Here is a 27,768-nt window from a genome sequence, read left to right as displayed (position 1 = left end):
TAAATTCATATTAACACTTTATTTCCGAGAAGACTGAAACATTGAGTTAACTACCATTGTACCGTTTTTAATCAGTAGTTGAACATGCAATTGGTAACGTTCTAGCATTCATCAGTACTGCCTGACTGGATCTGAATGCTGATACGATGCAGGCCTGCAAACCCTCTGTATTATAAATCAGATGTCTTTGATTAATGCATGAAGTACATGCAGTATGTTTCCTTTTAAAAAACTCTTTGATATGATGCATTTCCCTTCTTGCAACAGACCAGACCTTGGTTGGATTTGTGTGTAACTGTATCCTCGGCCACATTAGGGACTCATATTGAAACATTTTATTGGGGGCAGGGCAGCTTAACCACCCTTCTCTTTGCTTAAACAGTCTGTTCCCTTTAATCTTGCTTTGGTGAATCGTATGACCGACATCTTCAGGGTCTTCACGAACCCCCCTCAGAGCACTTAGATACTCGGGATGCATCTTGGGTAAAATGCCACTGAAATGGTTGATGAGTGGCATTATGCTGGAAGGAGAGAGAGGGTTACTTCAAACATTTGCAGTAAATGAAAGGAGATGTGGGTTTTTTTTTTTGCTTTGTTAGTTTTCTCTTTGTTTCATTTCCTCTATTTACAACTTTGTGACCTTTTACATTTAATTCACGGGGTTGCTGTCAGGTAGACGATGTATTCTAAATAAAAGAACTGCATTACATGCAAAGTGTGTACAAATAGGAGAATCCAATCTAACCTTACATCTGTCACTTCATTACAACACATGAAGCGCAGCGAGTAACAGGATGTTCACTGTCACACAGGGATGAGAGTCATTCCACAATGTTTTTCTCACAGGTTTGCTTCCCCCTGCTATGAATTATTTTTCCTAAACAACCTTTGGGACTGTTTGGGACACCTATCGATGTTCTGCAAGAGAACAATGGTCCTAAAAGTGTCCTGATATCAAAGGTTGTAACCTTTGAAGCTGATAAGATAAACGCTCCCTTCCTACGGCTGGACATCTGGACAAAGCACAGGATTAGGAGCGGACAGAGAGAGGCTGTTGTTGTTAGATCGGGCCTTCCTTAGATTAACCAATGGCACAAAGTAAACAGTGCCAATTCATTGTGTGGGAGTTATGGTGTATGACTCTGCATGTGTGCCACCATGTGTGTTCGTATTGAGCATGCAAACTATGTGGCAAGTCGTGTTAACTCAGATTTCCTCAGAACTTCGGTAGACTTTGTGGTAAAGTTGGTGCAATGCAATTCAAAGCAAGACGCTGTGTTTAAAGGAGCAATATGTAAGATATCTATTGAATATAAGTGCTGGCTTCTCTGACAACAAGTCTAGAATGGTCTGTATTTGTTTTGACCAGAGGAGGTACAGACAGACACACAGACAGACAGACAGACAGACACACAGACAGACACACAGACAGACACACAGACAGACAGACAGACAGACAGACAGACAGACAGACACACAGACAGACAGACAGACACACACACACAGACAGACAGACAGACACACAGACAGACAGACAGACACACGGACAGACACACAGACACACAGACAGACAGACACAGACACACAGACAGATACACAGACAGACACACAGACACACAGACAGACACACAGACACACAGACAGACAGACAGACAGACAGACACACAGACACACAGACAGACACACAGACAGATACACAGACAGACACACAGACAGACAGACAGACAGATACACAGACAGACACACAGACACACAGACAGACAGACATACAGACACAGACACACAGACAGACACACAGACAGACAGACAGACAGACAGACAGACAGACAGACTCCTCTTTTTGTTCAGATCCTTAGAAGACTCTTTCTTTTCTGAATCCTGTGTAGTGTTACTAAAATATTTTGAGAGATGATGAGAACTCTCTGGGGTGAAAAAGGTATCAGAAGGATTGCCGAGGAAAAGCGAGGCACACACGTTCACCTCACAGGTTGAGAAAATAACACACTCACAGAGGAAATTCATATTCCATATTCGTGTTGCGTTGGCAGCTTAATCATGTGCTGTGTAACTGAAGACAGTGCTGTTTTAAAATGGCCTGATTGTGTTGAGCCATTTATTCTCACAAGTAATTTGCAAGTTGTTTTTACATTTATCTCTGCTGTACGCCTAAGCTTGTGGGACCAAGGAGTCTTCTTTATTTTCCTCTGGCATGAGCTGTGTTTTGACTTTCTATCCCGTGAAATAGTTCTTATTGAGGCTGGTTAACAAAGATGCATTGCAAGGGTTGGCTGGTGTGCAGTGGGTGCAGTGATCCAGCAGCTTACTTTCTTTTAAAAGCCAGTTGCCCTTAAAACATCATCATCAACCGAAGTCGACAGTGGATCTGGTGAGACTACTCTTGAAATCAGGAAGTACATCTATATGATTAATTCATGAACTGATTGTAATAATATCCACACATTAGCAGTATTGCAAATAAGATGAATCAACTTGTGGATCAGTTTGTCTTTCTCCTGTCAGAATCTAAAGAGTCAGTAACATTAAAGATGTCAGTAATGTCTTTAATGTTACAGACACTTGCAGCACGGGAAGGCTCCCCTTGTGTAATGTGCTGCCGTGTATAATTCTAGGTTACAAGAGGATGGTGTGCAATGCATGAACTAAATAAATATAAGCTCTTACAGTAGGAAGACTGTAGCGCTATGCACAAACTAAAACAATACATTTCTTTTTTGTGAACGGCACATCGCTTAGATGTAACTTCAGCAAAAATGTGCAAATGCAAGTCTCCATTGAGTAAAACTGAGGCACACCTTGGGATATTTTGCTAAATTAAAACGCACTTGCTTTATATATAGAATATATTGCCAGATGCATGGTGATATGTGATTAAAATAGCAGATATGCATCATATAGAACAGGTGATGTTATATCACACATATTTTACAGTTTATCTTGGAAACAATTTTTGGAGGGAAACTTGGATTTAAAAATGTTGCTTAACATTTACAGAACTAAAGAGCCCTTCACAAGATAACTGAGATGATGTGATTTGCTCCTACCAACTTTAAAAAATCAAAATGGCCACCGGAGCACATAGGAAGTGGATTGTACGCAGGATTTAAAACGGGGTGATATCCATGCAAAAGCATCTTTCAATTTCCATGGTGCCCACCCAACCTATCTCCTCTACTGATATAAATCCAAATAACCAATCTCTTCAAGAAAGCATTATCAAATACCTTAATATTCTAAATAATAATATGAATGTTTATAATCATTTTCCATCATGAGACTATTACACTATTGTCTTCATGTAAAAACATCTCTAGTCATGCCAAATCCAGACACAATCTAAATCTTAAAGAAACACTCTAAAATTCAAAACTTGTCTAAGCTGAATTTCTACATAATTGTGAGATATTGGTTTTAAGTTTCAGCAGCAATTCAGCATCTTTCTAACTCTGCAGAACTTGGGGTCCCTCGGCTTAGTACTGATGATTCAGGTTCCCTGTGAGCCCTCTCTCTCTGTGGCACACCTCCAGTTGGCACTCAGTGCGGGGGAGAGATCTTAAAGAAATGTGCATACAATATATGCATATAATCCTGTGTGTGGGAGAGATGCTGCGCTTGTTATACCACTTTTTTCCTTTAAATCACAGAGCAGGGTGCAGAGAGACCGACACCTCCAAACGTCTCTGCAATGTGCTGCAGCACGCCGCTTGTTTGCCATCGTGTTATCTCAAGGCATGCGTCCAGAGACTTGTCGTCAGGTCGCTCTGTTTACCTTTCCACTCGACCAAAGCAGTTTACAGGAATGCCAACCACCTGCTATCGAGCATAATACCACTCAGGATGTTTGCCTGCTGCTTGTTTATCTGTGTTTGTGCAATGAGGTAGAGAAGAGGAGGTTTAAAGAACACTGAGAAACGTGTTCAGAGGAAAAGCTGAAAAGTGAAAAAAGGCTCACACTCAAAGAGATCATGTTTTAAATAAGCTTTTCTGGAGGTTTCCTGTCCAAATGAAGCAAATAAAGTTTGTTTGGGTGTTGTGGTCAGCGAGCAGGATGTTGTGACCCTCTGGGACGCCACATGTGCTGAGGTCAGTGGGGAAAGGCCGTTTTGGGCCCACAGTGCTGTCGGGTCTCCACCTTGTGGCTTGGACTCCGTCTTGCAGTGCTGAACCACTGCCTGGCACACACACACCAACTGCACACGCCCCCATCAGAGCTGAAAGTAAAATAAGGTCGTTGTTTTTCTAAACTCGCACCATCAACTATGACAATCATTTGACTCAGTGTAATCTGTTTCTTGAATTGAATCCCATCATGTAACCAAATCACCCTGACTATTTATTTTCATTTTATTGTTGCATTTTAATAACCCTTTCTCAGGCTATTAAAATTCCTAAAATAAAATTTATTTTTATTTGATTTAATCCTGTAACTGTGTAAAATATGGATTTTATTAGTTCCTGTTAAAAATCAACCCATGAATATACAGACGAGAGTCACTTGATCATTTAGGTACAGAAGACACTTAAGACATGTGACTATTTTAAGGCAAGTTCTTCAGATTTAAGGCGCTCCATTTTCCACAGTACACCTACACTTTAACAGGCTCTGCAGCACAAGAGCTGATGATAAAGCTGAGTGAGGCGATGGTGTAAGAGGGAGCAGACGTCCTGTGTGGAGAGTTATAAGCGCTGGGGTCACGGGGTCAGGAGTGAAACCTGACATCACCTCTCCAGTATGCAGAGCGAAAACACATGTCTGCAAAGCCCCGGCAATAACGGGTAATTTATGGGTGTTAGAGTGGACTTAACCTCTGTGTGTCTTCGATAAAAACCAACACTGTGAGATATGGAGTTGCTCTCAACACTTCTTATGTCATCCTTGATTAACTGAGAGCTTGGCACCTCTCCAGAAAGGCAGAGGACTGTAATTTTATGGACACTTAAAGGAGTTCACTGTGTATAAATTACAATTTTGTTATAAAATGAAATACAAGCATTCTTTTCTTAAAGGTGTGACAACTTTAAGTAAGTAAATCAGGGTGTTTGCTTTTACTTGTAGCCAATATGTGCAGCCTCTGGTTTAGCTATTTTCAAGCATGTCATTTCAAGTCCTGGCTGCTCTGTTAGCCTCTTAATGACATGGTTCAAGACTGTGTGAGCCACATGAGCACGACTGAGAAGAAGAAGGAGAAGAAGAGAGAAAAAAACAAAACTGTCCAACCCCTCAGAAGATTTCCTGTTTCAGGAAAAGTACACACATACTGTGAGTCATATAGGGCAAGTCCTGCCTGGTGTGTTTACTCTGCTCCTTCTTACTCGGAGCTGTGAGGGAGTTCAGAGGAGCAACAGGCGGGCACAAGAAGTCTGGATGTCTACTCCTTTAAACCTATTCGCTTAATTCATGAGAGAGAAAGGAGCGTACAGTCCGTTTCGAAATGGAGCTACTTCGGTTTTCCGCTTTCTGGTGTGGAATGATACTCTTTGCTAGTCTTCTGCTGGAGGAAACGGGTGAGTTGAACTTTTAGAAAAGTTGCCAAAGCTGCACCGCGGCTGCGTCTCATTACAGCTGCGACGTGACTGTTACTTTCTGGAGAGTCTGTTAATCGTTAGCTTGTTACAAATTGACAAATTGCTTCCTCTTTGAGGACATTATAGGTTATTGTGTTATTTACTTTTTAACATGAACCTTTTAAACGTTTCTAAAGTCAACTTACAGCACAAATTAAACCGCCCTTGATTTAAATAAAGTGCCATATTAGCATGTCATAAACAAGTGCGCAGGTTATTAGCCTTGAAGTCACTCAGGAGCCTTTGGGTTGTTTGCTAGCACAATTCCTGTCTCCCTGTAGTGTTCTTAAACTTCTGCTTACCTGCTTATTGTTAATGCTACATTAGCTCTGAGGAGGCCATCACCTGTCCTTACTAAAGCCCACCTCATATCTCCATCTTTGATGTACACCCGCATTGCTAACAGGTCTACAGCAGCCCCCCCTTTGGAGTACACTGTTTTACCTTCATGTATCTCAGACTCAGTCCCAGAGGCACCAAGTGGCTTTGGCTGCTCCTAATCCTCTTTCCCCCACTTCTCTGCAATTATATCTAGCCCTGGGTGACAATTACTACCATTCATCCCCTCCACAGCACCGCCTCTTGGGTTGAAATGACATGCTCTTTCAGAGGATTGTTCTAATGATAGAATTACTCCAGCTCCACCACCTTCCCACTCAGTTCTGTGCTATCTATCCCCCTCAGTGCTGATTAACTTCAAACACTCACCGACACTTTTAAAGCGCTCTTTCGGGTGGTTTAGGCCGGAGTTCTAGTATCATAATTTGATGTTATTGTTTGTGAGAGTTCTTCCAGGAAGTACAATATCCTACTAGGTTGTTATTACAATGATGGGAATTTCAGATCCTTTTTAGGGAGCGGAGCTTCTGGCTCCCAAACCACTCATTCATTTAGTATCCCCAATTTATCACACTATTTATCACTCAAATTGTGCACCTTCTTATTTCTTTAAAAAAGCGTAGTTTTACCTTGCATTTGTTGAGACAAACTTGGATAAGGAAGCTGATCGGTCTAAGTTTTGTATGTCTGAGGCTGTTAAAAGATACAAAAGCCTCACGTGCTCGACTCTTTGTGTTGTTGCCGTTGTTTGACATGTTTTAATTTTATTTAAGGCACATTTTATGGGAACGTTTGATTTTTTCTTTCTTGTATTATTTAACAATGACATAGAGAAAGGATATACACACATGAGCCTGCTTCCCTTCAAGGAGCCGTTTCAAAGAGCAGATTTGTTTGTGAGAAACTCGTCCTCACTATCTCTCGATCGGACTAAATGGCAGCAGGGGCGGGATGCTTTCAACACTTAGTACTCTCTACTACCCTACAGTTGTTGCGCTTTCACTTCTGCTGCTACAAGCTGCAGGTCTAACTCCACCCGGTAGATTGGTTGGATTGACACTGAGGTCTTTTTGTGTAGCGGTTAAGAGCACACACACACACACACACACACACACACACACACACACACACACACACACACCCAGCACCTTTTCCTTAAGTCAGTATGCAGTAATTGGTGAGCACACTTCTTCACCGATGAGAAGTCTCACTTTTACTTACACTTCCCTCTCTGAAATATCTCACTTTGTGATCATGTGATCAAAGACACAGCCAGTGCCATTTTTAGAAAACCAGCTCTTCAGATACATCACACATATTTATTTGCAGTACTTCTTATGCCTGTGATCTTTTAACTACAGTTAATTTCTCTCCCAGCTGTGTTCTCAGCTTGTGTTTTCTGATGCAAGGTTCAGCTTCCTGTGCACGTGGAGCATACATTAGTTGCTTTGTGTGGGTTTGCTGAAGCAAAACTGTCACATGTTTTTTTCGTTTCCTGTTTTGTTGTCTGGTCTCTCGTACCCCAACGTGAACGCTAAAACATCTTGAAGGAGTAGCGTCTTCAGTATTCTCTCGATACAATCACTGCGACCGGCCTAACTGTGCCTCTTGAGTCTTCTTTGTGTACACATGTACAAACCCATCACAGTAACGTGGAGTTGAACGTGAGAAACATTCTTTCCTGATGACGCCTCGACCTCTTGTGCTAGATTGATCCTGGGAAATCTGGAGGATCCTCTTTTAGGATCATTTCCAGCTCCAGTCCTTTAATGTGGTAGGGAGGGACTCTAATTTAGGAAAAGGAAAGTTTGAGAGGAGTATAGGGATGATGTAGCTTCCTTAGTGCTCCATCTGTCCTCTGTATGACAAACAGGATGATTTGTTTCATTATCAGCCTCTCAGTCCAAGGACACGATACAAGCACTCAACAACATGTAAACACAGGTACACACGTTTATCCGCACAAGCAAAGACACTGTCTCCTGTTTTTTTTGGTCTCCTTTTTTCCGATACTTATGAACAACCATAGCACAACACCTTTCAAATGAGGAGCTAACTCATCGGCGTGACAAATCAGAGACTCCTCAGCGAGGGGGGATGCATTCGCTTCTCCTTTGTTTGTTGTTCTTGCCTGTCTGCCAGTTGTCTCCCTAGATGATTATCAAACCCACAGGCACTCATCACACAATCCAGTCTGTCTCACTGATATGGGTCTGCCTGCCTGCCTGCCGGCAAAGTCAAGTCTGAACAAGACCAAAGGAGGTGGATGCCACTGTGTGCTGCTCTTATTGTTCAGACTTCACAGAGGAGAAAAATCTGTCCTGCCCTCTAGGATAAAATAGTTTGGATTTTTCTTGTGGCTTGTTGAAAAATCTGCTTTTACTTATTGAAACATTCCAAAAGACTCCCTCCCTTTAATTAAAATGTCCGATTTTCTTTCATGCTAATATACAGTTATTAATCATCATTTTAAAGTAGTTTTTCAAATGCTGCTGAGTCAAGCCAATTAAATAAGAAGAATATATAGACTCCACATGAGAAGTGGAGTTTAGTTTTCAGTTTCTAAAGCTATTATAACTGCCTTTCTTTTAATGACCAGCAGGGGCTCACTACACTGCTAGCTTAAAGATGTTTGATTGTATAGAACAAGATAAGAAAATGATCCCATTTCTCTGTTGATTTTTGTAACCACAACAAACTTTTTCCTGTTGACTTTATGGTCTCATTATCTACTTTCAAGTCATTTTACACAGAATGAATTTCAATCAGGAAGTGATGGTCCAATTCAGAGTGAAATGGATGAAAAGAATCAGGGTAATCAAATCTGCAATGGAAACCTGTGACTGAAAAGTAACAACGGTGATGTGTCAACCAGGAAAGAGATGTGAAGAACTGATCCCAGTATTGTCCAATCACGGCCACTTACAGTCACTCACAAAACAAAAAGAAACAAGGTGCCATAACAGAAGGCCCAACTCAAGGCTACAAAAGTCCACTCATGTTATACAGTCTTTAACGAAACACATTTATTTTGAACATATCTCACCGTCTTCCCTTTCATTTTCTTTTCCTAGAATCCAGTATCATGAAGGTGAAAAGGCTGTGCAAGTTCTGTGACGTGCGGGAAACCGACTGCACGGGCAAAGGGAGATGCGAGGTGGGCTGTGGCATCACGTCCATTTGCCCTAATGATGAAGATGTGTGTGTCAGTATCTGGTAAGTTTCATGATGATTAATATTTCTGAATGTGTCGTTCACTTAGTTCATACTAAGGGGGGGAGGGGCTTCTTTATTAATGAGTTCAGGAATCGTTTCCTCTCAGATGTTAAAATGTCTTCCTTGGTGTGTGAACACTCTGTCAGTCAGTCCTCTTGTAGAGACAGTTAGCTGGATAATGACAGCAGCACGTGAGTGCCCTAACCCCCCATCAGCATTGAATCTGACTTTCATTGTGAGAAGCAGCAGGAAGCAGATTTGTGTTTGTGTTAAAAGCTTAAGGCCGTGCTGCTGTTTCTCATCATTAGCGTGGTTGCGGGCATGTTATGAGCTGAGGTCAGCAGAAAGGTAACGCCTCATGGACAGCAGTACCTCTTTAAAATGTTTCTCACATCCCCGCTCAGCAGGGGAGTGAATTTTAAATATGTATATTTGTGCAGTTTCAGGGTTTTCCTTGTTTCCTGTTTGTACTGGTGTTTGAAAATCTTGCTGTTTGCAAATGTGACCTCTGTATTCAATCATTTACATACTGCTGAGACTGTAGACTGCTGAAGGAGACAAATTTGACTTTTACAGTACCCACTTTATCACCGTACGACTGAAAAGTGCTTTATTTGCACAACTGTTGACGTGCAAACATTTCCTTGATACATTATAACATGGATCTCCCAAAAAACAGCTGAATTTACGCCAAAACTGTATAAATCAAAGTCAATCTAGTAAAGCAGCATTTTCTATGTGTGTTTTGTCTTGTCAAGGAGGAAGAAGGATGACAACGTCACCTTTGATACGGTCTGCCACAGCCCGTCACAGAAGCTGTACGGCCTGGTCCTGGAGGATTACAACAACAGCAAGTGTGAGATGAAAGAAAGAAAGGGCATGGGCTCACAGTTCTTTATCTGCTCCTGCTCCGAGGACGAGTGCAATGAACACATCTTCTTTTACTCCCGTGAGTTAAGACACTTTCACTTTCTTTATCTTGTGTTTTGTGTCTCGAACTTTGAAGGGAGTTTCTTCAACAGAGGTTTTTGCTAACTGTGCCTTTAAAAAATGATATAAAAGTCGTCTGTAGGATGCATCTACCATGCACAGGAAATACCACATGTTCATAAATGTATGGTAACATGCAATCACAATAAACCCTCATCAACAGCTAGTAGTTAGTTACAGTAGCTTTGCATCAAGACCAGAGTTCATGATTTTATGTGCAGATAGCTTGCACTGTTGGAGGTTATTAAAGTCCACCTACAACAGACAAAAACAGCTGATAATACAGCTGACTCTGTTCCAAGTCTGGTTAACTGTTTCCCTCTGTTAACAGTCTGTGTGCAAAGCTAAATGAAGCTCAAATGTTCCTTACTGTGACCAAAAGAGTGGTATCATTCTTTTCATCTTAAAAGAGCAGAAAGGTCAATTTAACAACAGTTTATTATATTCACTCTCTGTTGTATCAGTTCAAATAGTACAGTAATAATGTTTAATTTCTTATTGTTTCACACATCTGTCCAACATAACATACGTCATAGTCACAGAGTAGACCTAATATTATTATGCCACCTTCTATCAGCTTGTCGTGTAAGGCATCATGCATGAACACATGTTCTCCGTACTGTAAGCCTCTCCAGATACCTGATTACAAACAGGTTTGGGAAACATTGACTTGTAGAATCCAGTTACAACTTTGGCCCTGGTATCAGATTTTATTTTGACTACAGCATCCAGGCAATAATAACACTGAGGTACATGTCCGCGACCTGGCTCTGCACTGAGAGCCAAATTGAAAGCATCTGCACAGTGCAAAGCACCACGTAATGGAAATACATCGTCTTGCTGCTGAGAATGTCTGTGCACTCTCTTTGACTCAGGAACTAACATGAGACAGGGTTGTAATGATGGTGCTTCAATAGGAATAACAAATGTGAGACAACAATACCAGTAAATCTTGGAGGAATTCCTCTCTCTCGCTAGTGACCGGGTGCGTCATTGTAGCTCGAAGCATTGCTCTGATTAAGCTCCTTTTCCCATAACTGAAGGATGAATTTAAGACACTGGGGAAAAAAATAACCCCAAAGTTGTTTCACATGTAAGCTCATGGTGCTTTTAAGTGTTTAAGAAATCTTTTGCACTGGAAAAAAGGAAGTTAAAGGGACTGAACCTGAACAAGCTTGTCATACCAGGTCAATCATCAAAAAAACAACTCTATAAAATGTATCAATTAATAATTTAGTTTAATACATTTAAATAATGTTCATCAGCATACTTGCTATATCTGTCCCTTCATATAATAAGAGCTAAAGCTGGTTAGTTTAGCTTAACATAAACACAGGAAGAAGAGAAAAATAGATCTCATTCTGTTCAAAGGTAATCTAAACTTCTTAACGTTAATTAAAGGAGCAACATGTAAGACATCTACTGAATTAAATCACAACCCGACCTTACTCCATCATCAGACATTAAGGAAACATGCTATGTTGAAGTGTTGGCTTCTCTCACAACAATACAGCAGCCAGTATGTCCTCCTTCTAAGATGTGGAATGGTCTGTATTTAATTTGACCAGAGAAGGTTGGCCATTCTACACGACCTAAAAAGCCTCATTTTGTTTAATACTCTCCATAAACAGGAACGTGTTTAAACTAGGATAAATATTGGAAATCCTTTAAAACATGGAGAGAGGCTAAAGCTCAGAAAGGTTTCAAGACAGATTCAGAGCTGGTTAAACACTGAAGCTTCAGTGTCTGTGATGGCAACCTGCAGGCACATGGACTCTAGGGAGGGGGGGGGGTTTAAATCTGGACTGCAGCCCGTCAGATTTAACAGTAATTCTCATGATTATTCACAATGTTTGCAGCTCACAGAAGCCGCTCTCCCAAACATAAAATATTTCATACTCTCTAAAATGTTTGGCAAATGCTGAGCGAGTCCAGGAGGCACAGTGACAGGTTTGTTGTGAGAAATAGCTGCTCACTCCGTGAAAATAAAAACAAACCGTCTGGGGCCATGTTGAGGATTTCAGACATGTGGTTTCCTGTTTGGTATGAAGGAAAATACAGAGAAACCAGAGGGCTTGACTGGGCAGGCACCTCCTCCTTTATCACAACTATCTCTGTTCTCACAGCAAAAAAGTACCCAAGAATGAGTTTCATGTCTTTTCTTGAGCAATATGTGTATTTCTGCTTTTAAAATATCACAATCTCACATTCTGCAATCCAAATCTTCAGCTAGGTTTTAGATGTAGAATTTCTTTTAAATTTAATAATTTAGTCATTTTAAAATTCTAAATGTTTGGAAAACACATTTTCGCTCTCTCAAAAATAGATACCATATAAATTGTTAAATGAAGAAGTCATCAAACTGAGGACCACTTGAGGTTTTGTGTCTAGTAATAGCTTTTATAGTCCTTCTTTTATGGCTGCAGCTTCAAAAAGTGGAGCATAAACACAGCACATGCAGAAACTATCCCTGTTTGCCAAACCCGTAGCAGCTCCCAGACACAGCATGTCTAAAATTAAAAGAATCAGACGCACTATAAAGAGAAACAATATGTGGTTGACTGGGTCAGGGTTTGGAGCACTTTGCCTTTGTGGTCCAGGCGCTAACTTTAGCTTTCAGATGCTTCTCGACATTCCACAGGGTGGGGGTCAGGTTCCACCCGCTGTTCCGAGAATATTAATTTACTCTTAACTTGATGCTGCTGATAAAAATCTGATGAGGCGGAATTTGAGTTTTTAATTTCTGTTTATTCTGGGAAGCAAACTGTTAGTGTATTTATAATCGTTCCAAAAAAAGAACAAGTGGAAAAAAAAGTGTTTTAAAATAGATTACATAACGTTCACACAAGAGACTAGACGACAAATCCTGGAGAATCGTAAATACTACAACTTTGTTTTTAACCACATAAATAGGATGATTAACTCCATGTAGTAGCTGGTCTTGAACCTTTAATGAATTTCATTAAGAAATGGAGTCGGCCCAGTAGAACTGTTATCTGCATCCATCTAAACTCCATCGGCTCATAACAATCAAGTCATACAATTAGAAGATCCAAATCAGCTTTTTAGCCACAGGTGCAAAGAATTCCTGAATCCTAGCTAGACCACCAGAGAGTAGGCTACATGAATTCTAGTGAGACCATCAGAACGCCTGACTACGGCATATGAAAATAGGGTTGATTATATCGTCCCAGTTCAGTTATCATAAAACCAAAACAATACCCTGAAAGATGCTAAAGTGCTAGTGGAAAGAGCAGAGTTTGCTACTGTTGACATATAAATATTTGTTTGCATGCTTTAAAGCCTCTTTTTTTTTTTGCCACTAAAATTTTTTATTATTTTTTCAACAGAAAAAACATCAACAACATAACATCAGAATAACTGCCAGACATTTAGACATGTTCAATTTTAGGTCATAACCTAAGTAGTGCAGTTCACAAGGGGTCTTTAAATAGCTTCTCATCATTTACATGATAAAATAAAATGAAAATAAAATAAAAAATAAAACAGTGAATGGGAAGTAAATGACATAAAGTTGTCAGAATGAGTGGGGCAAACCACCTAGCACCTTATCTATTGATCTGGCAAATATTGTCTTTAAAGCTGATGACATCGTCATCATCTTCATCACCTTCATCACCTTCATCCCCTTTAGTTCCTTCAGATAAGGAGTCTCAGGTGGTGGCGGTCATCTTGGTGAGCCTGGTGCCTCTGCTGGTCATGGCTGTCTTTGTCATCACCTCCTTCTACTGCTACCGGGTCTACCGCCAGAGGCAGGCCAGCTCCAGACGCAAGAAGGGTCTGGACTTCAGCGACGCTCACGCCATCATGATAGACGACGAAGGCTCTGACAGCAGCTCCACGCACGCCAACAACCTCAACCACAACACCGAGCTGCTGCCCATCGAACTGGACGTCCAGGTCGGGAAAGGACGCTTTGCAGAGGTTTACAAAGCCAAGCTGAAGCAGGGCTCCTCTGTGAGCGAGGAGCAGCGTTTCGAGACGGTGGCTGTTAAGATCTTCCAGTACGAGGAGTACGCGTCCTGGAAGAACGAGAAGGACATTTTCTCCGACGCCGATTTGAGGCACGAGAATGTGCTTCACTTCCTGACGGCAGAGGAGAGGAAGGTGCAGAGACAGTACTGGTTGATCACAGCATACCAGCCGAGAGGGAACCTTCAGGAATACTTGATCCACCATATTGTCAGCTGGCACGACCTGTGGCAGCTGGGGGCGTCGCTAGCACAAGGTGTGGCGCACATCCACAGCGACCTAACGCCCTGCGGTCGCTACAAGGTGCCGATCGCTCACAGGGACATCAAGAGCTCCAACATACTGGTGAAGAGCGACCTGACCTGCTGCCTGTGTGACTTTGGCCTCGCCCTCCGCCTGGACAACACTCTGTCTGTGGATGAGTTAGCCGACAGTGGACAGGTGAAACCTTTTCATCCTTAATTCTGGGTTTTCATTTCCTTTTTCGTGTATTCCCTTTAGAGATTTAAAAAAAGAAAGAATACCCTTCTTTTGTAATTTGCACTGGCACCTCAGACACAGACCAATCGAACCCTGTGGTTTATATCTTTGAAGTTATCAGACCATGAAAAGAGCCGTGCTATCCATCAAACTTTAATTCCTGATCTCATCTCTAAATATTATTCCCTCGCTCTATCTCGGCCTCTGATGGATAAAGCTGATAGAAGCAGTGCTCTTAGGTTACTCTTGTATTATACTCACATAACAAACAGGCCTGATTGATTCTTAATGGACTCATTACCCTGATGTAATAGGCAAGAGTCATATTACACTGTGTTGTGAGAATGACTCATTGTGAAAAGCTGTGCAGCACACCCAGTGCATTGTAATGCCTTCAATTCATTTACAGGCGAGCGGCGGTGAACTCATTTTCAAGGCTGTTATTATGTTCAGACAGGCAACTTGTTGTTGTTCTTAGAGCTACCTTTGCTTTTCCAATTATGATATACATCAAACGTGGTTGTAATTCAGGTAACGTGTAATAGGACACCTCACCACAGCAGGTAAATAAGACTTTGGTAAGGACTTCTTTAGACTATATAATACTTGTGTTTACATGGAAAAAGGAAGCTCCTTAAACTGTTTAAGATGTACAAATATTATACATTCCCATTCGATTAGCACGACGTACTGTAGGAAACTGATTTTTTTTCCCCCTTTTTTGTTTCTTAAGGTGGGAACAGCCAGATACATGGCTCCAGAGGTGTTGGAGTCCAGAATCAACCTTGAAAACATCGAGTGTTTCAAACAGGCGGACGTTTACTCGATGGCTCTTGTGCTGTGGGAGATCATCTCCAGGTGTAGCGCAATAGGAGGTAAGACATGATCGAACACGAGACAAACTGTTTGGATCATAGATATGACTGCTTTGAGAAACTACTTTGTGGTATCACTTAGTCAATATTTGAATTCATAGCATAATTATCACTTTAAGGGAAATCATCTTGAGCATTTCCATGTTTACTTTTTAATCTTAAATATTTTCATAATGTTCATCTAAAAGGGCCCTAGGACCACAAGATCTCCAAACTGCTGTGGAAACCTAATCACAACATTTTACTTTTTAGTCTGAGCAACTTTAAGTAAACTGTTGAGTTAAGCTTTATATGAATAATTCATTTATTAAAAGATTCCTGAGGGATTAACAGAATAAATAAAATCTTAATGAATTGATACAACAGACACAGCCGTGTTTACAGGGGCGTACAGTAGATACCATGACAGGCAGTGTCCATGCTGGATTAGTTGTACTCCTTACTTAACACATACAGTAGGTGAATAAGAGTTTGTTATACCCGTTTAGCTTGTCCCCTTCTCTCAAAATACTAGAACAGCTAGAAAAAAAAGGCCAGAAGTGGGTGTGTAGTCCAAACCACTCAGTAGATCCAGTAGACTTTTGCTGTTCTGTGGGGTTTTTAGAAATCCTAATAGTTGGACTCTTTGATGGAATGGTTTGTTTTTTTAGAAATAACAATGTCTTGCCAATGGTTTGTTAAGAGATTATTTCCATTCTCTGAGCTAAGCATAGCCTATCTTATCAAAAGGAATATAATAAAGGGGCACTGTAGGAAGTGCTGTCCCAAGCTAGAGTAACACAATCTGCATACCAGAGCCTCTAAGGCAACAACTTCCAAGTGGCCTCCAGCAGAAAGAAAAGTCAAGCACACATCCTGTCTGTTAAAGCATAACATGAAGACTGCCAGGAACCTCCTGTGCGTGGGCGCCATGGGCCTAGCGGTTAGCTCGCGTGTGCCATGTACAGAGGCTGTACAGACAGCCTGGGTCCATATCTAACCTCTGGCTCCTTTCCCACACGTCCTCTCCCTGATTTCCCGCCAAAAGATCCCAAAAGTAAATCTATAAGAAAATGATAAACCTCCTGTGAGCAAATTTTGATTTGTGTCGATTTTTGGTTCCCCCATTTTCAGTCTGTTTCATAAGAAAATACAATTCCTCACAGCTTTAATTGTCAACAAAAAATGGCATAATATCCAAAAACATCAGAACTCAACTGTTCCTTTAATCAGACTTTCACTTATTTGCTCTAAACGCCCACCTGTGTGTGTTTATTTGTGTCTTCATCCTGATCAATCGTTGCCTATTTTAAACCTGATACTTCTAAGTGCAGCACTAAAAGCATGGTGGCCCCACTGTGCACATAAACATCCCTTGTGACCTTTACTGTAGTTAATAATAGAGATAACCACGGTGTATCTGCTGAATTAGAGATTAGCCTGGACCTCTGAGTGTATAGGAAATCAATAGAAGCACTGATTGATGAATTTCCCTATGGAGTGTGTGTAAATATCCTCAGAAAATACTGTAAAAGAAAAGAGCTCGTCTGACCTCTAAGGATACAAACACACTGAACATTTAGCAGTTAGGAGCGCGGTGACGGACTCCACCTTGAGCTCACTCACTGCATGTGTGACAGGACTGATGTGTGTGTCCTCCATGACCCATTAATCACTGTGGGAACCAAATCACACGATCCATCTTGTGGTAGTTCCAAGGATTCGAAGCCTTCACTTTCCTAATGTACCGTTACTTGTGTTTGTCATTCTGTTGCAAAAACAAGGCCAGGAAATGTGCAAATAATAGAAATGGGTGATTATCTGAAGGCAAACCACAGAGCAGTATTTCATGTCAGCAGTCAGTCGTTTGTTTTCACTTCCCTTTAGTGTCTCTGTGGTGCGGCTTGATTCTGTGACTGCTCCTGTCTCCATTGTGTCGGAGCGCTGATTGAAAGTCGGCTCATGGGCACCAACGCTTCTACTTTAGCGCTTTCCTGTTTTGATCCTCCCGGGAGGCCTCCTCAAAATGTATCGCACAGTCACACTGCCCCAGAGTAACCTTAAGAAACAACATGGCCGTGTGACCCACAATCCCCCTCTGCTTTTCCTTCCAAAGCAGCAGGAATATGTGAGCCCTGTGGGTACACCTTTGAAAAGAAAATAGACTATATCCTGTTTTGCAGAGAAGCACAGTCCCCGAGACGTTCTGTTCTTAGACTGAGTTGTATGTATGGATGTCAGGGAACGTCTCCTGAGAACAGAGCGGACAGGACACATGTTGGTAAAGGTGGACTAAATGAATCCAGACCCACTTGATGAAGGCTTCTGAGGCTTTTTCTTGGTTTCATTTTGAAGGATTTTAGAGACAATAGTTTCATTCATCCTGCTCATCTGTCCATTCATTCCTTTACTCTGAATTTCTTCAAATGTTGACACACTTCCCACAGCATCAGCCTTGATTTCAGCTCAACCCAGCTCTTTCATGAATACCTACTAACTTAATGATGATGGTCTGGATATTATTGATGATGATGATGGTTGTGACGATTGTTTTTGTTTGATAACGACGACTTATAAGATGGTTTCTATACTGATTAGAGCTCTCAAGAACTGCCCTCAATGTTGTGCTTTGCCTCTGGTCACTTCCTGTCAGCACCTGTGTGTCCAATTGGACTCAAAGCTGATCGTTTGCTCTTACTGACATTGTTCCCTTTTTTCTAGATCCTTGCTTGTGTAGTACTTACTCGCTGATGTACGTCGCTTTGGATAAAAGCATCTGCTAAGTGAATTGTAGAATTTCAGACCCAGTTGAGACCCATTTTTCTGACTCCTCACACAAAAACTGTGCCACTCTCTGCTTCCAAACTTTCTACTCAATCTTTCTACATTCCCCTCTCCCTGCCTTGTCTTTCTCTTCCTCCCCTCAGGCAGGTGAAGTAGCAGTTAATTACTCTCCCACTGCACCGCCACACTGTAGATATCCAGCTTTACTCATGTCAGCACAGACAGACGTGGAGGACAGGCATGTTTGGATTTACTGGAGTGAGGGGAAACAAAGGGGCTCCTGTCCCAGCTCCAGAGTAGAGCTTATAGATAAAGACAGCTGGAATACGTTGTGCGTATTTTTGTTATCTCGATCAGTTTTATCTAGGCGTTATCAAGACTAGAGGAGAGAAATCTGTAGTTCATCCAAAGAGGAAAGGTTAAAATTGTGTAAAAACACAATCCTCAAACCTTGATAGACCCTGAGTGAAGAGGAGAAAAGACAGTTTGTGATTGATCTAGTATGTAAAAAAAAAAAAAGCTAATGAGCTGGCAGAAATCTGGTATTGATTTGACATCAGAGCCACATGAGACAAAACCTGACATGTTTGCACACCGGACTCAGAGTTTCATGCTTTGGTGTTTCTTGGTTTTCCTGAAATTGCCACATGTTCCTGGAAGTCAGTGAGTCAAAACAACTCACCTCACATGAGACAAAATAAGAGCATGTGTGCTCTCACTGAAATACAGGGTGACACATCCCAGAGCTTCATTATAACGACTGGGGTGAAGCCCTGGTTTCCTCTTGTCTCTGTTGCCACCTTTCTGTGTGTATGTGTGTGTGTTTGTGTATGTGTGTGTGTAAGACAGATGTCTGATCTGCACCACATAGCTCCATAGCGCCGTCACAGCTCCTGAGGCCACGGTCTGATCTGAGATCTGCCAGGCGAGAAGAACACAGACGTCTGTCGTCAGCGCCACTCAGCCAGCCATGAGCCGTCTCTTTTCAGTCTTCATCTTCCACGACTATAAAGTCAGAGGAAGAGCTGAAAACTGAGAGATACACATACCTCAGAGGGATGGAAAAGCTGGATTCAAAGCCTCAGTCCCTCTGCCTCTGTTCCCTAAAATGTCTCTTCTGTATAATTTAGCTGGTTCCAGATTTAGGGCTTTGAGAGACTGTGAGGGCGTTTCTCGGGCGGGTGGGGCTATGCAGAGGGATAATGGTGGAGCGGTGTTGTTGTATGTGGAGCTGCAGACGGAGAAATGCCTTCATTCCCTGGAGGAAGAGGTTGGGCTAGACTGGAGAGGAGGAGAGGTTAGGGCAGCTGCTCTCCAGATGTCAGACCAGAAACTCCTCCTGGGTCGAGGAGGAGGGGGGCTGGGGGGGTGATAGTCTGGTGTATATGTCTGCCATAGTCCACAATTAAGAGCAAATTTTGGATTTCAAACCATTAGATTGTGGCAGACAGTGTATGCTCCTTTTATTTTTCATTGGAGTTGAATCCACGAGGAGCTAAAATAGCTTTCTGTTTTTTGTTTTTTTTAATGGGGTTAGGTGAAGGTTAGAGTCCGTATCAGTGAGAGTTAATGGCAGGGTAACTCTGCACCACATGTCCACAAGTAAGCCCCGCTAACATGTAACGTACATGCATACATCTGTACTAAATGACTTTAACAACCTGCAAGGAACACAAACAAGTGTCACAGCCACCGCGCTCTAATGGAAACCAGCAGAGGCGCCCGGGAAAGGATTAGTCAAGATTTTTTGTTCCAGACTCTGGGAATCTAAAGATGTTTGTGTGATCGTGTTACTCATTTGCTCAGCGGGGAGCTGTTTCTCTGCATTATTTATGCGTTTAGGTGACAGGGGTTTTCTGTTCTGTTTTCTGTATTTATGCTTTGTTGAACATAATTAGAGAATAATGTTAACTTGGAAGGGCAGCAGGACACGAATATCAAACAGTATTTCAGATGCTGGCATGTTTTATGCTAGCTTTCAGCTGTAATGTAAGGGTGTGGGATGATTTGTGTTTCTCCTTCCCTGTATGTTTTGGATCAGTTTGGTTGCTTCTGCATTTAGACCATTGATACTTAGAGATATATCCCAGAGCTAAATCCATCAATAACAAATCAAATTCAAAACAAGTGAAACGTTAATGAATGAAGAAGATAGAATGTGTATGGATGTTGGAAGTTCAAGACCTCAGGCTGATTCATAGAATATAACAAATAGCCTTCAGTTTAGTTAAGCACTACTTTAAACAGGACTACTGTAAAATGAATAAAACGTCAAATAAGACTTTTACAAAGTTTTTTAAAAAGCCTACCAATTAACCCCATCCAACAACTCTACTCTGCTTAACCCAGGGAACATTTAACTTTAAAAAAAAACATTAAGTTTGTATCAATAAAGCCAAAGAAAAATGTAAAACCGGCAACAGCAGAGATCCTTAAAGCTCCTGTTAGAAATGTTTAGCTGCCTATGAAATGGACTGAAATGTATCACAAGTACATGTGTCAAGACAAAATCTGCAGAAGTTGTTGTAACGCTTTTTGTCCACAGGGTCTTTATAGCATCAATATGTAAATAGTTGTGTCAAAGTCGGTCTAACAGTAACAATAACTTCAACAGGGAGAATGGCGTCTACCTCATCTCCACCTCCTGTTATCCATCTATAGATAGTGTCTGCCAGATTGATACTGTGCTCACATGGATTTTCAGCCTGAGTTCACAGGGAGATATGGTTTTAAATTTAAAGGCATTTTTGTAAAAAGGTTTAATTTGTATTAAACTTACATCACTGTCTTCAACCCACAGACCAGGCTAACATAGCTTTATGAAACTGATCCCTGGACTCCTCTGAACGGTCTGTGGTAACATGACTGCCCCCTCATGGACTTATATCACAAAGCTCCTGATGGGTCACATCATAGAGAAGTTCCACAGCCTGCATTTGAAGCTAAACTTAACCAAGTTTCTTTTGGCTGTATATTCTCAGACAGACTGGCAATATGTGCACGCTCTGCAAAAGCCACATCCCTACATGTGTAGACATAGTGTAAGTTCCCCATTGTTACCTGGTGAACTTGTTAGATTGCTTTGCAGAAATCTTATGACTTCTGCACACCGCAGCATTCCTCTCTTCCCCCGTGTTGTGTTTACAAAAAGCTTTTGCTAGTTCAGACTTTAATTTAAGGTTTGCATGGAAACCTCCAGCTTTGCTTTTGGAGCAGGATTGACCAATCTTTCCATTCTGGAATACACACTTTTTGTTTACACTGCAAGTTCTCTGTACGGCACATCATTCTTTTTTTTTTTTTTGCACCCATTGTTTGGAGAAGAACACATAAACATGTTTGCAAAGTGGATTTCAGTCCCAGAACACAGTCATACACTCCCTCAGATCCGTCAAAACAAAAAGAAACACCTGTCCCTTTGGCTGAAATACAGAGTGCTATTTGTGTTTAAGATTTAACAACAATCCAGAGGAACTGTGCTTGCTTTAAAAGAGGAAGTTTCAGTGGAGGAAAAGAGTCCTCGGCTGTACTGGTCTCTGATTCCTTTAGAGGGGCTTTCTATCTTTCTGTGAGCTTCTTTTAATGAGGCAGACAGAAATACACATGATGGAGTAGATGATCTATTCCTGTAAGCAGATATGAGCATCTTTACCTTTATTGAATTGTGTCTTATTTATCCACATACAGTACATGTCAGTGCTCTTGGAGGGACAACATGTTTTCCTCGTGACTGGGCGGGTGACTCCAGAGCTCACTGACTCTGGCTGGCACTGCTTTGTTCCAGTCATGTAAACTCTGTGGTGCAGATTTGAACTCAGGGAAACACAAGTCAACTCTACACTATGCCTTTCATTCACTCTCTCTGTCTGTATTTTTACAGTTTTAACCCACTAGCTTATTAACAACCCGAGACTTTGTCTTTTTTTTAAATATTGATGTTTCTTCTTTGAGTAACTGATGGTTCAAAAGGAAACATTTCAGCTTTAAGTTTACAGTAAGACGATACAATAACTGTGGAAATCTCTGCAACAATAGCTTCTAAATGCTATTTACAAATAAAGACAAATGCCCCTAAATTACAGTATACTAAAAGAAGATTCGCTGCAGCAGTCTAAATTAGGGCCCAACCGATATGGATATATCAGATACCGATATATCGACTGATATTTTTCTTAGATCTATATTCGATCTGTAGAGATAGATAGATATAGATAGAAATCCCTCAAATGCAATTGTCAAACACTTGTATAAAAGATATTTTGAAGACAATGAATGAAGACAAGATGGTCACTCAACTGGAAAGTAACTGTGCATGAACGTGTATCACTGCCTGACTCTCTGCAGAGTGATAGTAGTTGTTGTAACTCATACAGCGCCCTCTGCTGGTGACAGAGAACTGCTAGTGTAATACAAGGAAACGCAAATGAAATGCTGTTTGACTGGTGAATAAATCTTGTAATATCGGCGTATATCTGCGATCTCAGATCGTCATTGGATAAGCTAATATCGGAAGATAATATCAGCTGATTAATCGTTTGGGCTCTAGTCTAAATGGTATATGTTACTATTTTTTGTGGCAAAATGATACCAGAAAGCAAACATAACAACTACAGTATAGCAGCAGTAGCATCATAACTTTATCCAGATGTTTGTTTTTGTTCTTGACATCATCGTTCTTAGTCATAAGTTTCCATTACTACTTGTACTTTCCTCCCTTCTTAAGTAAATAATCTCTTTTATAAAAAAAAAAGTCGAAAGCGAAAGGTGGTTTAAAGTTTTCAAAGCCTCCAAAGATAAAAAAAGATCAATCTTCTTCATGTTTGATGGCGTCTCTGTCTCTGTTGAGACGTTATTTTCGGAGCGTCTCGTGTTTCTTCTCCTGGTCATCTTTTAATCAGTGGAATTATTTACTTGAACAATCTTCACTCAGTCATGTGCCTCGTCTTATCTCGCTCTTCTCAGATCTCCACGGATTCTCTGGAACTTGTGTTTTCTTTAAACGAGCCCTTCACGCTTCAAAGCCAAGCCAAGTTTGATTTGTTGTTTTACTCTGAGGATGCATTAATTCATGAAAAGAGAACTTGTACTTGGAAACTTTTGACCCGCAGCTTCCAGACTGTCTTCTCCACGCCAGTGCTTTGAAATCTCACCCAGAGTAAACTCGCCGAGCAAATCGCCCTGACAAGCACTCTGGCCGTTGTTGTGTAAGAGAGCCGACAAAAAGCCTGAGCTGCCTTGGTGAGAGACTTTAAGCCCCTTGACGCTGAGGGTAAAAATGTGATAATAAGTGTTTCTCTATAGCTCCCCCTTGGCCCTTCTTCAGCAGCTCAGGATTCTTGACTTGTTTGTGCTGCTTCGGTGCTATTTAAAGTTTGCAACCTGCAGTTTTAATTTGGAGCGCACAGTGAATCCTTTGAGAGGTGTTGTTGATGTGAGCGCTGTGGGGCTCTGCCATCTGATCTGCTCTCTCTCTTCAACAGAGCTGTTTCTTTTAGTACTTAGCAACATGTTTCAGAATGTACTAAACAACCAGAGCTTCACCAGAGTTCAAAGGCTGACTTTGCTCTACATATTCCTTTGTGTGTGTGTGTGTTCATGCAGAGGTGAAAGAGTATGTGCCACCCTTTGGGAACCTCAGGGAACACCCGTGTGTGGAGAGCATGAAGGACAGCGTTCTGCGAGACAGAGGACGACCTGAGATCCCCGACAGCTGGATCAACCACACAGTAAGAGACCTCCCACATACTGTACTCGTTCACTGTCTGAGGAAGACTGCTGCTGCTGCTGGGTGACATCTGCACATTGCCAAATTCATAAATAATACTTATCCAGTGTTTCCTTAGTTTTTAGATGAAGTCATACATTAGCTGAAGCTGCAAAATCCAAACTGAAAGCTCCCAAATCAGTTAAGAAAATACGCTCCTCATAGCAGGGACCAGGCTATCGTACCAGAGCTAAATGAAGTCTCCAGACCCTGAGTCCTGATTCCTCAGTTCATTATTGGAAATAATCTCTTCTTTTTCATGCTGGTGTAAGTCCAGTAAAGGTTTAAACACAGTTAGTTTTCCTCTTTGACGAGGGCTTCGGGGTGTTTTTGACATGTATCTGTTTAACGGCGTCATTGGTCTGATGAAAGCTGAAAGAAGTAGTTAATACTCAAACGCACTGACTCCTCGAGGTTCTGCTTTTAATGATTTAAAACATATAAGAATGAACATTAATGTCATTGAACACGTTTTTTTTTCTTGTGGACCATAAAAGGTTCAACTAGTGCTACAGCAGCAACTAAAGGTTATAGTAATGGGAAGTGAGAATACAGTAATGATTTGAGTCTCTTTTTTACTTAACCTCTGGTTTTGCTATGGAGCGTTTTTTTATGGTGTTTCACATTTTTCTTACAGAGTCAAACAGGGAACACAATCTGCATCACACCAATAGTTTCACACTGATTCAGTGATCAACAGGTGGAGGTTATACCCCAAGAAACAAAACAAATAGATTAGTCAGATTATTTAACCACAGTATGTTCCTGCTGATGGTCAGGAAATGAGTCCCAATTTACAGTCCAGTTTCCTCTTTATTTATATCATAATATAATAATGATATAATTAAAGATCATCAGCTCCACAAACTCTCTGAAATAGTCATATTGTTAAATCAGATCCTCTCTAACAGCTTCAATAAAAGCATTGTGACCTCCATGCTGTTTGGGTTTATTTCAGGACGGTTGTATTAGAATATAAAATATTTAGCAAACTAATAAACTGTGTGGTTGTAACTGTGGTGTCAAACTTTACATTTCAGTCATTTAAAACTCCCTGGTACACAAACACAGACACATCAACAAACATGACATGAACATGAGGTGATGATGCACTACTCAAGCATCACTGACTGACTGTGTCTGTGCTCCACTGCTCCCTCTGCAGGGCATCCAGATAGTGTGCGCCTCCATAGACGAGTGCTGGGACCACGACCCAGAGGCCCGTCTCACAGCCCAGTGTGTCTCCGAGCGCTTCAACGACATGGAGTATCTGGACAAGCTGTCGGATCGCTCCGACTCAGAGGAGAAGATCCCTGAAGAAATCATTGTGGTGGATGAGAAGTAGAGCTTTACAGAGACATTACAACCAAGTAGCTGGGAAAGGACGCACGTCCAGTGGTCGCATTGCTTTTGCATCTGGTTCGTCTGAGATGTTTTTAAAAGAAGATGAAACTGGAAAATCTGTGAGATGAAACAGGACTGAGGGCAGATATGGACTAACCAGGATCAACCTGGATATGAACTGACTTCGACTGGATCCTACCATAACCAAACTTCTATTGCACTTTACCAACAGCTATGCACAACAAATTATATATATGAATAATAAGAACCTTTTTTTAAATCTTTAATCTAAGTACTTTTCAGGTAAAGGAAATAAAGGGAGTCTGTAAAGGGAGACATGCACATTGTAAAGACGCTAAAGAACACTAATAACCCTTTGACAGATTTTAGGACTGGATACTTTTATGTCTATGTGTATTTCCTTGGTGGCATTATAAGTTCTTGTGGCATGAAATGGAAAGAATCCACAACAAAGAAATAGAAAACCCATCCATGACAGGAACCTGCAGGGAAAGCTGATATCAAATCTCAAGGGCTATGAATTGTGAAATAAAGACAGAAAAACCAGCCTGAAAGGAAAAGTGAACAGAGATATATTCCTTTGTGTGTGTGTGTGTGTGTGTGTGTGTGTGTGTGTGTGTGTGTGTGTGTGTGTGTGTTTTTTAAAGAAAGCTGATCCAAATCTTTTTGTCTGTTAAATCAGACAATAAGAGGAATACATTTGTGTATATTTGAATTTAAACTGGAAGCTGCAGCCCGCTGCCTACAGTGTATAATGCTACAAGCTAAATTTCTTTGTTACAGAAAAAGGAAAATCTGATCCAGTGATCAGAAAAAAAGATTCATATCATTTTTGTACAAAAGTGTAAAGCCATAATTAAAGTATTACAGTGCTTACTGTTTGAATTTGTGGAGTTTTTCATTTTATTCTACTGCTTTAAACTGTTTGTTCTCTGCAGAGTGTATGTGGCATGAACAGTAGTGACTGTTGACTTTACATTGTGACCTACTTTCCCATAACAATCTGAACTACTTCACAGCTCTGAACTATATCGTTTCATCTACTCCAGCTGTGACAGCTCAAATATCCACATTACTCTGTTATCCCACAAAAATACTGAACATAAAGCTTAGTCATCATTTTGATATTTTTTAATATGGAGTCTAATGAACTGCCTGCATGGGACGTCAGTTAGCCTAGCTGTTAGGTCTGTCGCCATGTGTGGAGACTATTGTCCTCAAAGTGGGCAGCCTGGGTTCAAGTCTGACCCGCAGCTCATTTACCACCAAGTGGCAACCTCGTGTATTGAAAAATGAAGCCAATGCGGAAGTGCAAACAAACTGCAGTTCTTCAAATGTCCACTTGAGGCTGGCTGCAAAAGCTGTTCACGCCCAATCAGGAAAGCTCATTTCTACATCAGAGATAAACATGTTCACAGCCTCCATGTGTTAAATCTGAAGTACAATATCAAAGCACAAGCATCTCTGTAAAACAGTGACCCCTGTGAGTGACATGTACAGATTAAAATATCAGGTTTGTTCATATTGATCCAACAGTGTGTAGTCTGAAAGATTCTGTAATACTGTTTACATATGAAGTGAATTAAAACAGGATTTTAGACATCAATGGAATGACTTAATGGAGTCTGTGTATGAAATGTCCACATTTTAATACACCTTGTGCATTGAAAATACTGTATGATATTAGTCTTGAAATAGTAGTCTAATAAATTACAGGAGGAATCCTACACCCCCCCCCCCCCTCCTCCAACACACACACACGATGACAAGCTTCACAGAATTATGATCAAGGTCGCGGAGCAGGGAGTTTATGTTCCACTTCTGGCACACTGTGAAGCAAACTTAAATCATGTCTGCACAAGTAAAGCATGCATGCCTATAAAACATTTTTCGAGCATGTAAACCTGTATATTCCATCATGAATACTATATGCACAGTGCACGTGCATGTTGGCACGATCACTCAGCCCTGCACTGGAAATATGTTTCAGTATGGGGACACAAAGATGCTTCAAAATGTAGCTGTTGTTTTAGGTGTTGTCTTTCAGTGGTGGTAGTGTCGTTGATTGACAGATGAATGCTTTGACATTGACAGTGTGTGTGTGTGTGTGTGTGTGTGTGTGTGTGTGTGTGTGTGTGTGGTAAGAGGCTCATAAAGCAGGGGGAAACAGTGTTTGGCTGTGAGTGTGAATACAGACAGAATATGATGCTGGCAGACCTTTCATCCTGAGCCCACAGCTGACTCACACTGAAAAATGTTTGTCTGTTTGTGGCTCTCTGCCTACCTGTTTTTTTGGTTTTTTTTGTCCTGTTTCTCTGCCAGTCTGTCTCTGTGTAGGTCTGTGTGTCTGTTTGTTGAAGGCAGCGGCAGCTTTTTTCAATCTGTTTTGCAATGCAGCTC

The 27,768-nt window shown here is 41.2% G+C and overlaps 1 protein-coding gene and 2 long non-coding RNA genes across 3 annotated transcripts; 2 read left to right on the top strand and 1 right to left on the bottom strand.

Annotated features, from left to right (window-relative positions):
- Positions 1–9,079, bottom strand: LOC132990550 (uncharacterized). Its single transcript, XR_009676072.1, has 2 exons — positions 8,969–9,079; positions 1–521 (listed from the first exon to the last, which is right to left on the bottom strand). It is a non-coding gene; the product is annotated as an uncharacterized LOC132990550 (long non-coding RNA).
- LOC132990545 (TGF-beta receptor type-2-like) lies at positions 5,226–26,974 on the top strand. Its single transcript, XM_061058798.1, has 7 exons — positions 5,226–5,523; positions 8,997–9,138; positions 9,897–10,087; positions 13,784–14,562; positions 15,335–15,476; positions 23,841–23,965; positions 25,169–26,974. The coding sequence occupies exons 1-7, from the start codon at positions 5,451–5,453 to the stop codon at positions 25,346–25,348; spliced, it is 1,632 nt and encodes a 543-aa protein (XP_060914781.1). The 5' UTR covers positions 5,226–5,450; the 3' UTR covers positions 25,349–26,974.
- LOC132990551 (uncharacterized) lies at positions 15,483–20,532 on the top strand. Its single transcript, XR_009676073.1, has 2 exons — positions 15,483–19,452; positions 19,483–20,532. It is a non-coding gene; the product is annotated as an uncharacterized LOC132990551 (long non-coding RNA).
- Positions 26,975–27,768: the final 794 nt, after the last annotated feature.

This window comes from Labrus mixtus, chromosome 16 (assembly GCF_963584025.1).
Source record: "Labrus mixtus chromosome 16, fLabMix1.1, whole genome shotgun sequence".
Classification (NCBI taxonomy): domain Eukaryota; kingdom Metazoa; phylum Chordata; class Actinopteri; order Labriformes; family Labridae; genus Labrus; species Labrus mixtus.
This window is presented reverse-complemented; position numbering and strand designations above follow the sequence as displayed.